General features: G+C 41.7%; 1 protein-coding gene across 1 annotated transcript; it reads left to right on the top strand.

The window, feature by feature from the left end:
* Positions 1-596: 596 nt before the first annotated feature.
* Positions 597-14842, top strand: sash1b (SAM and SH3 domain containing 1b; the record flags this gene model as incomplete). The annotated part of the gene is given in 19 exon segments (XM_080512642.1): positions 597-620; positions 706-834; positions 1939-1989; positions 2622-2671; positions 5240-5280; positions 5528-5614; positions 6083-6195; positions 6719-6820; positions 7998-8130; positions 8680-9080; positions 9946-10020; positions 10320-10463; positions 10553-10685; positions 10822-10991; positions 11113-11319; positions 12037-12187; positions 12888-13019; positions 14726-14804; positions 14806-14842. Coding segments are annotated over 19 exon segments (2259 nt in total).
* Between the last annotated feature and the right edge of the window lie 979 nt (positions 14843-15821).

Genomic DNA, 15821 nt, shown 5'->3' with positions numbered 1-15821 from the left:
ACAAAAAAAGTGATCATGAGAGAAGGTGTTCTCCTGCAAAGAACGAAACAAAAGAATACAATGTGTTTTATTGAAAGGCAGATTTAGGGTTATTGCTTTGTCAAAGAGCAGCTATGTGACGATTCTGAGCCCAAAGGTCGCAAGATCATAAACCTCAGCAAAAAGTCTGTGATTTGTGTTCTCGGTACTCTGCAAAAAACACGTAACGTTTCAGGGTTCACAATGGAAGGAAACAAGGAGAGGCGACATCCAGGAGAGAGCGATCCTCCAACTGAGTGCTTCCACTCCTTGTGATTTACGGTAGACTGAACTGTGGCCTCTCGAGTCGAATCTTGATGACTGTGAGAGCGCAGTGAGCGTTGCATCTGCGTCACACCGTGCCTCTCCCGGCCCGGGGGTCAGGCCTGAGGAGAGCCGAGGAGGTGAACGGGGGTCACGCTGCAGGAAGACATCAAACTGCCGAAGATCGTGGCACAGCTGGATGCCTCTGATTCTTTCACTCTCCTGGAGCTTTATCTCGGCGCTTCCTGGATGCCTTTGTTGCTGGTGACACTGGTAAACTTTGAAACAATGGCTTATCATGACAGTGGTCGGCGATGACTGTGTTTGCCTGTCGTCTGGTATCTCACCCTGCCTCTGTGGGGCGTCGATTTCCTCTCCGGTCATATTAGTGCGAATGTTTGAATCTCTCTTTATCTCCCGCAGGATGGCTCGGTAGGGAACCTTGATGACCTGGCCGAGGAGTACTCTCAGTATTACGGCACCTCCCTCAGTGACGTGTGTGAAAGGATGGAGGAGCTAAGGAGACGCAAAGTGGAGCAAGATGCAGAGTTGGTAAGTAGCCTGATCAGCACTCGGTTCTTAAGGTTATCTTCTTCAGATGGATTAACAGTTTCATCACATCATCTTGAAGATGCTAATTTACTTTGGCTGATATTGATGAATGTCCCTCTCACATCTGCCCATTCAGTTTTGAGTGCTCTTGCTCAGTCACAAGGTGACAAAATCTGCCAACCTGCACTTTCAAAATCTAATTACCAACTAATTACATGTTTGTTTACACAGGCTGGCAGTTTCATTCAATACAGACATGAATCATATTGATTTTCCCATCAAACGCTTAAGCATGCAAGCAAATACACTGTTTCCCTTACTTGTAAAACTGTCCCTTCAATGTGTGGTTCCTTGTGTGTGTTTTAAAAGTGCATTTTGAAGCAGGACTCTCTAGAGACGTGTCTTGTTCTTGAGGGGGTCCCAACATAATGCAATCATAGAAGCGACAACAGAAATTTACAATGATAGCTGCTAAAAATGATGGCAATGGGAATAAAGAGCAGAAATAACATACTATGAGCACACTTTGGCCAAAACAAGTGAAAGTACAGACAGAACAGAAAGTTATAGATTGTTACACAAAGTAAGAATAGTTGCTTCGCTGCAGTGAAAGACGAAGAGGATCTAATGAAATTGGGTAAATTGTTCTTGTGAAATAGGGCCATGTAAGGAGGTATATTGAAAAGTATTTATTGAATGAAATATAAGCGCCTGAAATTACTTGACGGAGCTCCACACGTTCTATGTGAAGAGCTCAGTCATCCAGGAAAAAGTCAAAGTGAACCTATTTGTTATGCAAATTTTTGCTGGTTTCTTTTAAATTATCCAGCTATGATTCAAAATTCACAAGGATTTTTTTTTTTTTTGTGCTTATTTGCAAGCCTTAAACACATTGTTTTCATTGTTTTAGTCATGTCCAAAGGGTTCTTTATTTGTAGTGTGCAACAGTGGGTGGGGACATAACTGGTGACACATTGCCAGGGTTATTCCACAATTTGGGTCAGCTGATTCATTTAAATGGCTAAATTATTATTATTATGTCTATTTTTATGGTGTGATGACATTATAATTTACCTATCCACGTCCTCTGCCTGTGTGCTGCAGGGAAAGATTGACTCATTGGCCACATCACTGCAGCTCCGCTCTCAGATCCAGGTGAGTGTCCAGCTCCGAGTGTGTCAGACCCCCAGAGGAGGACACTTCCTCTCCTGTGCGTCAGCAGACAGGCTCACAGCCGGCCGAGCAATTGGCCCATCATGGTTTGTCTGGAGCAAAAAGGAATACACCAGGCCGCAAAGTTACATTAAACTGGTTGTGACACACAGGGAACTGGCCTTGAGACGTCAGTTGAATGTTTGGGAATGAATCCCTAAACATAGTGACAAACAGGATTTGTGTTGCTGTACTTAAGTATAAACCGCTTCAGGTTTACAGTTGGCATGCTCTATAGGAGCCAAATGTATCTATCTTTAAGACATGGAGCGATATATTCACAGCCCTGCCTTTTGAGAGTAATGGAGGCTTTTCAATGTGCTCATTGTTTTAACGACATGATGAAATACATGTGCAATCACTCCCTCGGAACCATCCAGCTCTAAAGGTAGAAGCATATAATTGTCCCAGAATACCGTGAAGGGACGCACACGCACAAATAGAGTATGTCACAAGCTTTAGTGGGAAAGCAACAGAGTATAAAATGGCCATGAGAAAAAGTATGCTTGTGAATGGTACCGACTGGTACTACTGGAATACAATGTGTTCACATTCACAATGTTTTTCTTTGTAAGGAATCCCTCGGACTCAGCAGTACCACATCGACTCCAGAGACGGAGAGGAGGTGAGAAACAACTCAATCAACACTGAACAATCGAAGTACTATCTTGGTTTGAATAGAAGACCACTGTGATTGTAACGCAATCGTCTGTTTCACGATGGTTTTAAAACAAAGCTAAGAAAAAGACATTGAATTAATTAAGCAGCACTCGTTAACAAATTTAAAAAAAAACCCCGTAGCGGGACGGGGGCATGTGTGAGTAAACATTTTTAAGCTTCTCAGACGTTCCTTCCTGACATGGTTCAAACTTATGAGGGTCGTCTCACATCCAAACCGAGTGACATGCGGCAGGAGTTAGACGCGTGCCAGGCAGCAACAGATGTTCTGTACTCAGCTTTGTGTGGAACTGGGAAGTCTGCAATCAAAGGAGTGACTCCCATGTCAGATCTGTCTCATTGGATTAGGGTTAGGACTTTCACAACACGGAGTTTTTGTTTTTTTGTACCCTTTCCCCCGCCTGTACCTCGCTTAGATCTCCTACCTGGGTGGTTTTGAACACCTGCTCTTCTCATAATGTATGATCCTGCTAGGCAAACAATTTGAGACGCAGCATTTGAAAGCCTTTGAAGAGCTTGTCAGCACCAGTATCTGTCGCTGACTTGTCATTGCTGTATGAAAAGTCAGCTACACCACTTTCCAGGTTCGTTCGCCCCTGTCCTTTTGTTATGCAGATATATTTCTCGAAAAAATAAAAACCTTTCTTATATTTGAGGACATATTCCTTAATATTCAGATGATCTGAGGTGAAGAGCTGAAGGACCAGGACTTCCATGATTTATTAACTATATCTGAGCTTTGTATTTTGTTAAGATTACTTGCTTCAATGAAGCTTTGTATTGTGCTTTCATACACTGAACCTTGAATACTCCTCCTGTATTATCACCCCTCTCCACATGTGCATTTCCTTTGTTTCCTGTTGCCCCAAACACTCATTTATGAGGCATTTCTGTGTGACCTCTGAACCTCCTCCCTTCCTGCCATTGTTTGTCTTGAGGGATTAAACAATTAGTCACATCTTGTCATTGGAGAGATGAATGGGGGCTACAAATAATGACTCAGCAGCACATTGGTTTGATTACATTTGTTAAAAAGACACGACGACACTCTGAAAAAGGATATTGAGCAATATCACACTTTACTAATTTTGGAATTGGCCAGCATCATTTAGTCTCCTTGTATGAGTCACGTTTGAACATTAAACTTAAACTGCCCCCTAGTGGGATCACTGCATACTGTTACACAGTTTTGTTCTGTTTTTTGACAGAATCACACTAATCCAGACATTGTCTCACATATTATTTGTAGAATCGGAATTTCACGTGTATTTCACAAGTATAAATCATCTCTGGCTAATGTGAGAAACAGAATAAATTAAGAACAAAGCAAAAGTAAAACATGAATAAATGTGAGCACAAGAGGCAGCCAAAGCTGTGATGATTGGGTGAGTTTAATAAGTAATTATGTATTTAAGTCTTTTCAGGGGACTCCATGAAAGACTCCGTAGCAAAACAAAAACCTGCATGAGTAAACATCTTTTCAATAATATTGTGTTTACTGTATATTGACATTTGGAAGCTTTAAAACTATTGCTGAATGTAACATCATGTACTCACACAGGACCCACAATCTGTACTCTCTGAAAATATGAGCATTTGAATTAAAAATGTATTTTAGCAGAAAATGAAGCCCAGCCAGTTATTTTAAGCATAACATGTCAATTGAATCATTTTAAGTCTCTCATGTGTCACGCTGAACAACCAGAGGTCAAGGTGACATTATTAGTATCTGTAGGTAGATTTTTTTTGCAGTTGCAGGAGAAGACATCTGTCACGTCACACAGATACATTTAAAAAAAAAAGAAGAAGAAGTAAAAGCATCACAGACATAGACAGGTACTCACTCATGGGCTCACTTACTGGATTATAAACAATAATAAAAAAAAAATACAAATCAAAGAACCACAAACATGTGATAAGTAAAAGAACATTAATAATTAATAACCAGGTTGGACTTTGTTTAAATAAGATAAGACCCACAGGTAAACTGCACTCAGACTTGTTTGAAAGAGAAGAGAAGAGAGCTGAGGTAAAACCACAAAAACACACAACAAACAGCCTTAGAGAGAGAGAGAGAGAGAGAGAGAGAGAGAGAGAGAGAGAGAGAGAGGAGGGTGAAAGTGTTCGGGGAATGCAGAAGCGACGTTAGTGCTGCTGCGGCTGCAAAACCCCGAGAAAAAGGCTCTATTGTTGCGGCGATGGCTGCAGAGCGCTGACCTCTGTTCATCAGCAGAGAGCGGCCAGTCTGTTCCATCTGCTTTGATTTGTTTCCACTGTGATGCCGCTGTCATGAGCTGCAGTCTGCTTCTCTGACTCTTCTGTTTTTTTTAATCTTTTATTATTTTAATCTGGCGCAAGTCAGGAGATTAGGAGCAATTGATGAAGGAAATGGTGGGTTAGAAGGGAAAATGAAGAAAATTACTTTGGACAACAGGTACTGCGCTCTTCAGTGGTTTGATGCCACATCTCAGCTCTTCGATTCAATTCGATCGATTCATTGTTTTTTTTTTTCTAGGTTTCCTGTGCACAAATCCAGCTCAGACGATGGATCAGGAGGTGAGTTAAAGTTTAATAAGTATATTGGTGTATAGTTGGTGTAAATCTTTGCACTTTTGTCTAATGTTACTCTCACAGCTGCTAGACACTGTTTAGCAACACCTGTGCAGGAAATAAAGTATTTTAAATTGCTGTTATGTTGATTTAGTATACAAATATGCTGATTTCTCTTAATTGTTGTGCTTTGGTTTAATATGGTTGGCCTATATTTTCTCTGTATTAAAGTAAGCCGATTATATTATAACAGGAAGATGGGATGGAAGGAGAAAAGGCAAGTCCTTTTGGCAGAGTTTCAAAAAGTCACAGAAGGGAGTGATGCGCCAGATATCCAAAGGTATGTTACATAACAAGTGTGCTGTATAAACTATTTAATATTGTTTACGTTTCATTCCCTCTTTAGGAAACTCATTAAAATCAAGTGCTTTCATCGTTGTGGTCCATTTTAAATTATGTATAAATAAACACCACATATATATATGTATATATATATATACCAAAATTACAGTGTTATGCATGCTGTAGTTGAAAAAAAATCTCTAAATGGTATGTTTTTAAAAAGATTCCTTTTAAAAAAAAGCTTTCATTTACAATAAATGGTTCTCATGTCCCTGCAAAAAGTGTGCAATTTTCTGAATAGTGATGTTTTCTGTAACTGTCATTCATTTTTAATGTTTAGTTTTAAAGAAGCAATAACAATGTGATCACCTCTCTAATAACCGGTTCACGTCCCAATACATCTTTTGTTCTGAAATCATCCGTTCTGTTTTGCCCTCTTAGTTATTGTTTTGTTGCTATCTTGCAGGTGATGATGTCGGTTTCGTGGCCAGTGAAATTACCATGAGTGACGAAGAGCGCATTCAGCTGATGATGATGGTGAAGGAGAATATGATCTCTATAGAGGAAGCCCTGGCACGGGTAGGATGTTGCGTCTCTCTTTTTTTGATGAAGATATCTTAAAAATGTTCTATTTAAAATCTTGTAGAATTTTGTTGAATGGATCTTGAGGATATATTTTAAATATAGAAACAAACACAGACTCTTTCACACTTATGGTTCAACTCAGAACAAGCAGTTAATTTTATAACTGGTCTGTCTACTATTGTGTATTTATTTTATAAAGTAAACAGTACTCCAATTTGTTTGCATGTTCTTCCTCTCTGGATATGTAGGTTTTCTCCAAATACTTAGACATGTATCGTATATGAGGCTGATCGACGCCTCCAAATTGCCCGTGGTATAGAAGTGCAGAATAAAAGTTGTATTAATTGATAGTTGGATGGAAAGTTAGTTTTCATTTGTACAAGTAAACAGTTTGATGAAAGTACTTTCCTTTAAAGTATTATAATGTGTAGCTTTTGCTGAACGCACCACTGAGATCACACATAATAGAGCGGAGGAGTCCATCACAAACCAGCAGGCTCATCCTCTTGTTTTGCAGCTGAAGGAGTTCGAGAACCAAAACAGACAAACGTGCAGGTCCGACCTGACAGAGTGGGCTGACCCCTGCAGTCCCAACACAAACGAGTCGCTCGGCTGCAACGTAAGTGTTGGAGCTCCCGGGGGGGTGGGGGGGTGGGGGGGGATCTTAGTTGCTTTTTAGTGCTGAATCACTGCCTCAGCCCGTGTGTTGTGCATGACAGCCTCTGATCTGCTCGTGCCAAGGCTGCTGAGCTGTTGACAGTGCCTCTCTCTGTCGCTCTGTGCCTGTCCCAGCGATGAACTGGGGCCCCTCTAAAGCCCTGCAGCTCAGGGCCTTCTCTCCAACTGCAGGGCGCTGGACGCACTCCTATTCATCGCTGTCAAAGCGCTAACCCCCTATTGTACCGCAGTGAGCGGGTGGATTCAGCGACGGGCAATGTTATGCAGGCCGCAGCTCTTTTGTCCATGGGTGGGGTGATTATGGGGCTCAGGTTCAGGGCACATTTTTCAGATTTGTCTGGATTGGCTGACTATTTCTTTTAGCTCTGCGTCTCTCACTTTCTCTTTTGGGCCTATTCATGTGATGTTTCTATTTGCTTTTAATGCTTTTTTAAAATCTTTTCTCTTATATAGAACTTCCACTAATTGGATGTGTTTACAATATGCTTATTCAGTATCACGAACCACTTAAAGCTTAAATATTGTTTCACTTTTTGATCAACCCTTTTGCTGCTCCAATGGACAAGATGCTGACAAGTCTCATCTGTGATTAGACATTTAAAATGAGCAAGTCTCAGGGGTGCTGTTTCTCGGTACTGGTTCTCAATATTATTAGCAAGCTAATATAAGCACCCAAGCTAAATTGTGTCATCGGTGAGAGGATAGCAGTCAAAAAAGCTGCGGTATCTTTGAAACGACGAGCATTTTGTTTAGAAGATATTTTTGAATCGGTTATCACCCAAAGCACACGTGTCAACCTGCGTTGTTATCTGCCCTATAAATGTGCAAAGTTACAAATACTTTCTGCAAAAGATATCCACAGTGCCATTTTAAGCAGGTCCACAGCTGAGTTATTAGAAATGGAGAATAAAAACAAAAACAAAAACCTCCTGATAGTCATTTTGCTCACTAGCTAAATCTGTCTGTGCAGCTCAATAGTGTTGTTTCCAACTGAAAATATTGGATTTTTTAACTGGAATTATTGGTCAACAGACAGATTATGACGTTAACCTGCAAACTGCTATTATAATATTCAGCGTTTTTGTTGAAATGCCACCCCTTCTGGTCTCCCTCATCAGCCCTGTGACCTCTCAGACAACGAACAAGAAGAAGCAGTGACATTCAAGAGGCTTCATAAACTGGTCAACTCAACTCGCAAAGTCAAGAAGAAGCTGATCAAGATTGACGAGTCAAGGAAGCAAGAAGGAGAAGGTACAAGCACCCAAATATCATAAAGCATCTAACAACCCGCGGTGATCCACAGCTTCTATTGAATACATTTAGAAAATACAGAGTTCATCTTTTTACTGCCCTACAGAGTGAAATTACACGTTACAAACGAGGCAGGTTGCAGTTATTTACCAATACAATTAAAGGGTGTATTGTTATGCCAAAGATAACCACGAGGTTTTTACATAAGAGTCGATACCAAAATATCTGTCATTATGCAAGGTATAATTAGTATTTGAGTAAGTGAACACACAGTAATGGAAGTATTTAACATGTGTTTTTACTAGTTCAACTAATCTCTGCCTTATTTCACAGTTAGAAGAAGATAATGTTTGAATGTTTGTCTAATACATGATTTGAAGCAGATTGGAGGTAGTTCTGAGACATTTAGCTCTGACACAGTGCTGCACAAGCCAAATAAATAGAGAAGTTTGTATAAGACCATCTGCTTGTCTTAGCATGCAATTTTAAAATAGTTCAATTTCACCACATTTTACTGGATGTTTATGTTCATTCCTTTTCACCCTCCAGAGAACATGAATGTGGAGGGTCTTGTCTGTGGGGATCCCAGCATTTCTCTGTATTCAGGCGTGCAGAGAAAGCCTGCGACGTGTCCTGTGGACTCGCTGGCTTCAGCTCTGCAGGAACAACTCACCTACGACAGGGACTCTGACAGCCTGACCACGTCGCCGTCGTCCAGCAGCCTGGACACCTGCAGCAGCCACAAGGCCTTCCAGGCCTTCGGCAAGTCACATGGGAGCCCTGTGCACCAGGGGGCCGGTGAAGCGGGAGAGCAGAGGGAGGCGGCTGAATGCAGCGGTTCTTCTTTCTCAGAAACAGAGGGATGCAATAACGAGGAGCCAAAATTGGCACGCTCGGTGACCGACGGAGAGCTCCGTCACCAGGTCCTCAACCCACTCAGCCACCACGGGGTGAGTACAGAGGAGCCTTTGAGGAGGAATTGAGTAACAACAAGAAGCCCTTCTGACACGGTGCCAGTTTAGCACCATTCTCTCTAAGGATTCCACACAGTCTCAGCCCTCCGTGTCCCTATTGACAACAGTTCATAATGATAATGTGATAATGGACGACGTGATTGAGCTGAGGCAATATTTCCTACTCTTCACACGGCTGGTGATCAGAACGTCAGCTGACCGCTGACCCATTAGACACGCTCACATCATCCTCGAAAACAGTGTGTTGAGTTATAATTTGCCGGGTCAGTGTGAAAAATGGCTTTTGTGAGTCTTGTTTCGGGCATATAAATGACTTCTTGTATTTGTGTTATAACATCAATCTATAGTGTATATTATTTCACGAATGGCCGAAATACCTCACAACTCTTTGGTCCTGACAATAATTATACTTAAAAAAAAAAAAAAAAGCTAAAATATTCACAATGTTTTGTGCTGAGTAAATTCAACACGTGTTTCATTATTTACGAGATGAATTATCTGCTGTTTATCACTGTTCTTTGCTTTTATCACTTTGTTTTAAGACATTTGTGGAAGTTCAGACTTCCTTACTTTATGGAGGCGATGCACTGCATTGTGTCATCCCAGTTTAAACTGATATAGTCTGAGCCATTATTATTATATTGAGTATAAAGTAACCTTTTCACTAACTAATTTGGTTTTTGTATATGATCAACGTTCCCCCTAAAGTTATTAACATCTGTTAATAAGTTACTGTTGATATTATTATTCTTTCCAATGTTGCAGCTCAAAATTACTGTATGTCAATTAGTACTTGGCAACAGGTACTCAGTATATCGTGTTTGTCTTGTTACTTCCACAGAGGGCTTGCAGTTTCGGGGGATTTGACCTCACCAACCGCTTGGTTCACACGGTCAACTCGGACAACGATAACACCGTATGATACAACTCCTATTTTTACATACTTTTGCTTTGGATTCAGAAAATATGACAGGGACATAATGCGCACAGAAAGGACGATAGAAGTTGAATAGAGAATTAATAACAAAATCAAAATAAAGCAATTAATTTCTACTTATATGAATGGTGTGATTTGCTGGGGATATAAGGGTGGTTGGAGGAATGTGTATGTGTTTGTTAAAAACTATTTTCATGGTTATTTCTTTGAAAAAAATTTTTAAAAGATTTATCATTGCTTGATTATTTCCTTTTTTTTCTGCTGTTGGCTGTAACCAGAACAAAGATGGAGATGGCGCAGCTAAAGACGGTGTCAGGTCTCCACCGACGTCACGCATTTCACTGGGCAAGAAGGTCAAATCTGTGAGGGAAACCATGAGGAAACACATATCCAAGAGATACTACAACTCTGTCTCTGAGCAGGTATTCATTTATTAAAGCTTGTCGTGCACTAACAATACACTATATTGAGAGGATTAATAATTTTCTTTTTAAACTCGAACGTGTCCCAGTCGAGCCCAGACCGTACATCCAGCTGCCCTCACTCCCCCCATACTGACTCTGACTCTTTGGAGAAGCCCAAACTGAAGCCTGGAGGGTCGGTGGAGAGTCTGAGGAGCTCCCTCAGTGGTCAGAGTTCAATGAGTAAGTCTCTGCGTTAACACATCCCAATGAAGAGGAACATGAATCCTCAGCATTCTCCTCAAATATTGGTCACATACTGACTGAGCCGCGAAGGCTGACGGAAAGGCTTCATTTATTCTGTGCGTGTTCGGTGCAGGTGGTCAGACGGTGGGAACCACAGACTCCTCCAACAGCAACAGAGAGAGCGTGAAGTCTGAGGATGGAGAGGAAGACGAGCTGCCTTACCGCGGACCCTTCTGTGGACGAGCACTGGTTCACACTGACTTCACCCCGAGCCCGTATGACACCGACTCGCTCAAACTGAAGGTGCACGACACGCCATCACACAGTTCAGGCTTGCCTCAAACATGAATCCATCTTGGTTCCCCACTATTGGGTCCTGGGTCTCTTTTACTTGAAACTGAATGTCGCCCCTGTGACCCTACAGAGCGGCGATGTCATCGACATCATCAGTAAGCCCCCGATGGGCACGTGGATGGGGATGCTCAACGGGAAAGTTGGCACTTTCAAGTTCATCTATGTGGACGTTCTGAACGAAGAGGAGGTGAAGCCCAAAAAGACACGCAGGAGGAGGAGGGCCCGGCAACCCAAACCCACCTCTGTGGAGGAACTGCTCGATCGCATCAACCTCAAAGTAATAACCTTCGTACACACATAAACATACACATACACTGCAAACATGGGAAGAAATTAATTGTGCGTTTTGAATCAGTTTTTGTAGTTTTTAATATATTAAAATCTTAAATGACGAAGCAAATCAGGGAAAAAAGGATTTTGATATTTTTGAGGCAAATATAAGACATTTTGAGAGTCGTGTGCTTTAAAGTATAAATGCATCTTCATGTTATGATTAATCTGAAATCAATAGGATGATGGTTGCCTAGACAGTTTTGACATTTGGTTCAACAAAACAAACCACATCGCTATGCTCGCACAGTTCCTCAGTATATATGTGATTGTTGCCATCAAATCCTGGGTGCATAGAAACAAGCAGACTGAGATCCTTACAGGAGAAAAACAAATTTCACTAAAGAAAGCATAGACGAAGTAAACGTCTCCTTGAAGCTGATGACCATCAATGTGTTTAAGCATTATGTTTGTTATTGGGAGGTAGATATACATACAACCAAAATCATTTTATGGACAGTAGAAAATGTAGTATGTCGTAAACAAGCTTCATAACTACTGTTCAATACGATCAGGTTAAGTTCAATGTTCAAGTAACAGTGGTTTCTTTAAATAGTTTAACACACGTTAAAGCCGTTCTTGGCAGAGCTGGTCGATATTTGTGGATTTTATCTCTACCGAGCTTACAGGCTGATTGTTCTCGCTTGATCTTACTTCTCAACAGGACCATCTCCCCACCTTCCTTTTCAACGGCTACGAGGATCTGGACACGTTCAAGCTTCTGGAAGAGGAGGACCTGGACGAGCTGAACATCAGAGACCCGCAGCACAGAGCTGTGCTGCTCACTGCCGTGGAGCTGCTGCAGGAGTACGATGGTGAGTTTCACTCTCTGCAGGCTGAAACACAAAGGCACAATTTGAAATAAAACCACAGATCAGCCAATGTTATAGCACTTTGGAGAGAACTGTCGAGTTTTTTCTTCAGTGCTTTTCAAATCTTTATCCATGAAGCATATGACATTCATCTGCTCCTGAAAAAGCTTTTTTTTTTTCCTTTTTTTTTAAGGCTGAACAGTCTTAAAGTATCTTTGCAATGTAATCCACCAACATTACTTAATGATTCAAATAAACCCCTGTGTTTTACAAAAATAAGACTGGATTGAAGCCTGCAGGAGCACCAGGGCCACTCCGGGGCTTTCTGGAGAGATTATAGCTCTCGGTTGGTCTGGGAGTGGCTTTGGATCCCTTCAGAAGAGCTGGAAGTTGCAATGGAACAAAGATTACAGGGATTTATTTTTTTTTGCTCTCCAGAAAACCGCCACAACCCCATGTGGACTAGAAAGAAGGATGGCTTGATAAACTAAGCAGATGGGACATGTTTGTTTCCATGAATGTGAGCTCGAGCAGGAACACAAGCCTCTCCTTAGCCTGTGAATCATTCATACAGAACAACAGAGCACACATTTTTTTGTTTTTTTCATGCGAACGTCTAAAAATACAAAATGAAAACTTTTCCTTCTTTGGGATCATGAAATGTGATCTTGTGCCCCCTGTTGCTGGTCTTGTGGTCTTGCAGGGAGCAGTGACCCGGAGCGCAGCAGTCAGTGCGGAGGCTCCCAGGAGAAGCTGCTGCAGGACAGGCGTGGCCTCTTGGGAGATTCCCCGCGGGACTCGGGCTGCTACGAGAGCAACGAGAACCTGGAGAACGGTAACGACAGTCTGACTCGCCTGTGAACTCTGCCCCTCTCCCTCAGGCCCTCTCCGGCCTCTCCAAAGACTCTCCGGTTCTTCTCACCTCCCGACATCAGACTTCACCCTCTGGAAGGACTGCTGTAGTCACACTGATCTCCGGATTGTCATGATCTCTCTAACCACAGTCATGCTTTTCTTCTGTTTCTGCAGTACGGAGCCCGTTTACATGACGATTAAAATGCAATTACTGGGAGTAATCAGATAATCATAATAATCTGATCTGACATGGTTCCCTGCACTTCAGAAATGATGTGTTTCAGGTCATCATCAGATTTGTTTCGGAGTACATAAGTGAGTCAGACTTCCTGTCACTTTCGGTGTTTTAATTTGAAATGCATCCCCTCTTCGCTTCCAGATGTCTCTTTGTCAACTCTCTGAGCTGCACGTTGTGTTTGTTGTCTTTCATCTTCCCATGTCCCCTTCATTTTCCATCATTTGTTTTACACATGCAGCAGTATAATAATCAATAGAAAACAGTAAATCACATTAACGGGTATCCATGCTTCAAGACGTTGGGGCAAAATCTGACAAAACTCACTACATTATGTTGATTCTCTTATCCGATAACTCCAAACATCAGATTTCAAAATGCATTCAAACGGGCTCCTTCTGTCAAACTGTTGTTTCTGTCCATTCAGTGCTTGTAAAAGCTGACATGCCTTTGTTCTTCTTTTTCTTTTTTTGTAAGAATAAAATGTGCCAGTCAGTATTAAAAACGGAGAAAACAGAAGATTGAACGTGACGGCGCCACATGGGGATGTTTACTAAAGCAGTGACACTTTCACTCTGTCAGAGTCTGTACGCTCTTCTCGTAGCGCTCCACACAAATAGATCTAAGGTAGTGTGGTGGTTTTTGCATTTACTTAAAACGGGGACTGTTGAACCGGTGTGTGATGAGAGTGTTTAAACAACCATAGACTTAATTTAGCTTAAAAAAAAAAGAGAGAGGGGAAAAAAAAAACTTTCTCGGTAACCACGGTACTTATTTTCTGTGAGTACGTGCTTTTTCTCATGGCTGTATCATTGCTTACTGTGGTTATTGGGTTTGGCTTCGGTCCGCAAAGTGTCGAAAGAGTTGTTCCTGTTGTAAATGAGGGCTCTGAATGTCTAAGGTTCATGTGAAAGGTGTGTGATCCGCCATGCATGTACAGTCAAATTCTGCTGTTTCTTTGTATATTTTTTTAATTGAGTAAAAAAAGAAAAGAAAAGAAAAAATGTTGCACAATATTTTATCACGTGCCTGAAAACTGTATAATGCAGAATAATTTAAATATTTACTTAGAAGTACAAATATAATTGTTAGAATTTGGCTTTTTGTATAATTGTAAATGCACTCAAATGCAGAGTGTTACTGCTACTGTAAGATGTTTAACAGGTTCAAGTCTGATTAAGACTTTCTGACCGAGGAGGTTTTAGAGCCTGAAGTCTCTGCATTTTTCTTGAAGTGTGTTTCTGTCATGGTTGAGTGGGATGAATAAACTGCTACATGCTTTACCACACCCGACTGCGTTCCTTTCATCCATCACTCATCGTAGGACTCATTTAAAACCTCCTCGTCTTCTCTTTCACGTTTTTCTCCCCCATCTCTGCCTGCACTGATGCTCCAAGACAAAAACAAGTCGCCTTATGTAACCTGCACAAACTCCCGTTTATTTATTCCAGGAAGGGAGAAAAACTCAGCTTCAGCCATCAGCAGGTCCTCGTCTGGCTTCGAGTCCAGCCATCTTCCCTCCCCAGAGCACCACGCCACCTCTCCGGGATGTTCAATCCTCGCAGTGATTCCTGCCGCCAAGGAGTCTGGGAGAGGTTGATCAGGTCTGTGAGGACGAGAATAAAGACACATGGCGGGGAAAACCGACAGTCACACCCACTGCGGTGGTGAAGTCTTGATCCTGAGACTGGAGGAGCCGGCTTTGGATCCTGGAATGGCGACGGTGGATGTTTTAATGACTTGCTGACTCACACTTGTGAAGCCAAATGAATAAACAGCTAATGGAGGAAAAGAGATGCCAACAGGTCGCCACTGGTGGAGAGTTTGGAAAGTGATGTGAATCTCAAGAGGAGCTCATTATTTTCTGTCTGACAGAATAGTCTTCATGCACACAGGAGGTAGAATCATAATCATCATCAGGAACTGACGCACAGGAGAATTCCTGCTCAAGTGGTCTTGTTTGTCTCACACGTTGTGCAGACTGCAGATGTTCAGCACGTCTGGATTCATGGATCGGCCTGAAAGGCTCAGGCCGGTACGCTTTACACTCATCTGTTATCTTGTTTCTCAATCCAGAATGATGTCACTTCCTCTGTGCTTCATGAATCACTCTGGTTCAAGTCAGACAACAGGAAAGCTTGTCTTGATTGAGAACTTTCTGAGTCGCAAGACTTCATATGAAAGGGGCCCTAAATGTACAAGTCAATGTTTGATTGGTAAAACTTGTATGTTCTTTAACAACAATAAAAAACTGTTTATTGCTCACACAGTTTCAGCCTCCTGGTCTTGGAGTTGCCCCGAGTTCACCCTCAGGACATTAACCTAACATGGGCGGGCCTTTTATTACTTCTGTAACAGAGAACGGCTCTGAATTACAATGAGAAACCTGAATAAGACCCCTCAGTCAGGAAAATCTTAACTTATGTATTTACTGTCTGCTTTAAAGAGAACAGTTTGTATTAGTTTTGTGAATAATTTCAGTCTGTATTTTGAAATGATTTATGTGAAATGAGTTTGACGTTTGCATTGAAGCAAGCATAATGTTTC

The sequence above is a fragment of the Blennius ocellaris genome (genome assembly GCF_963422515.1).
Source record: "Blennius ocellaris genome assembly, chromosome: 17".
Lineage (NCBI taxonomy): Eukaryota > Metazoa > Chordata > Actinopteri > Blenniiformes > Blenniidae > Blennius > Blennius ocellaris.
Note: the sequence above shows the minus strand (reverse complement) of the source record. Positions and strands in the feature narration are given on the sequence as shown.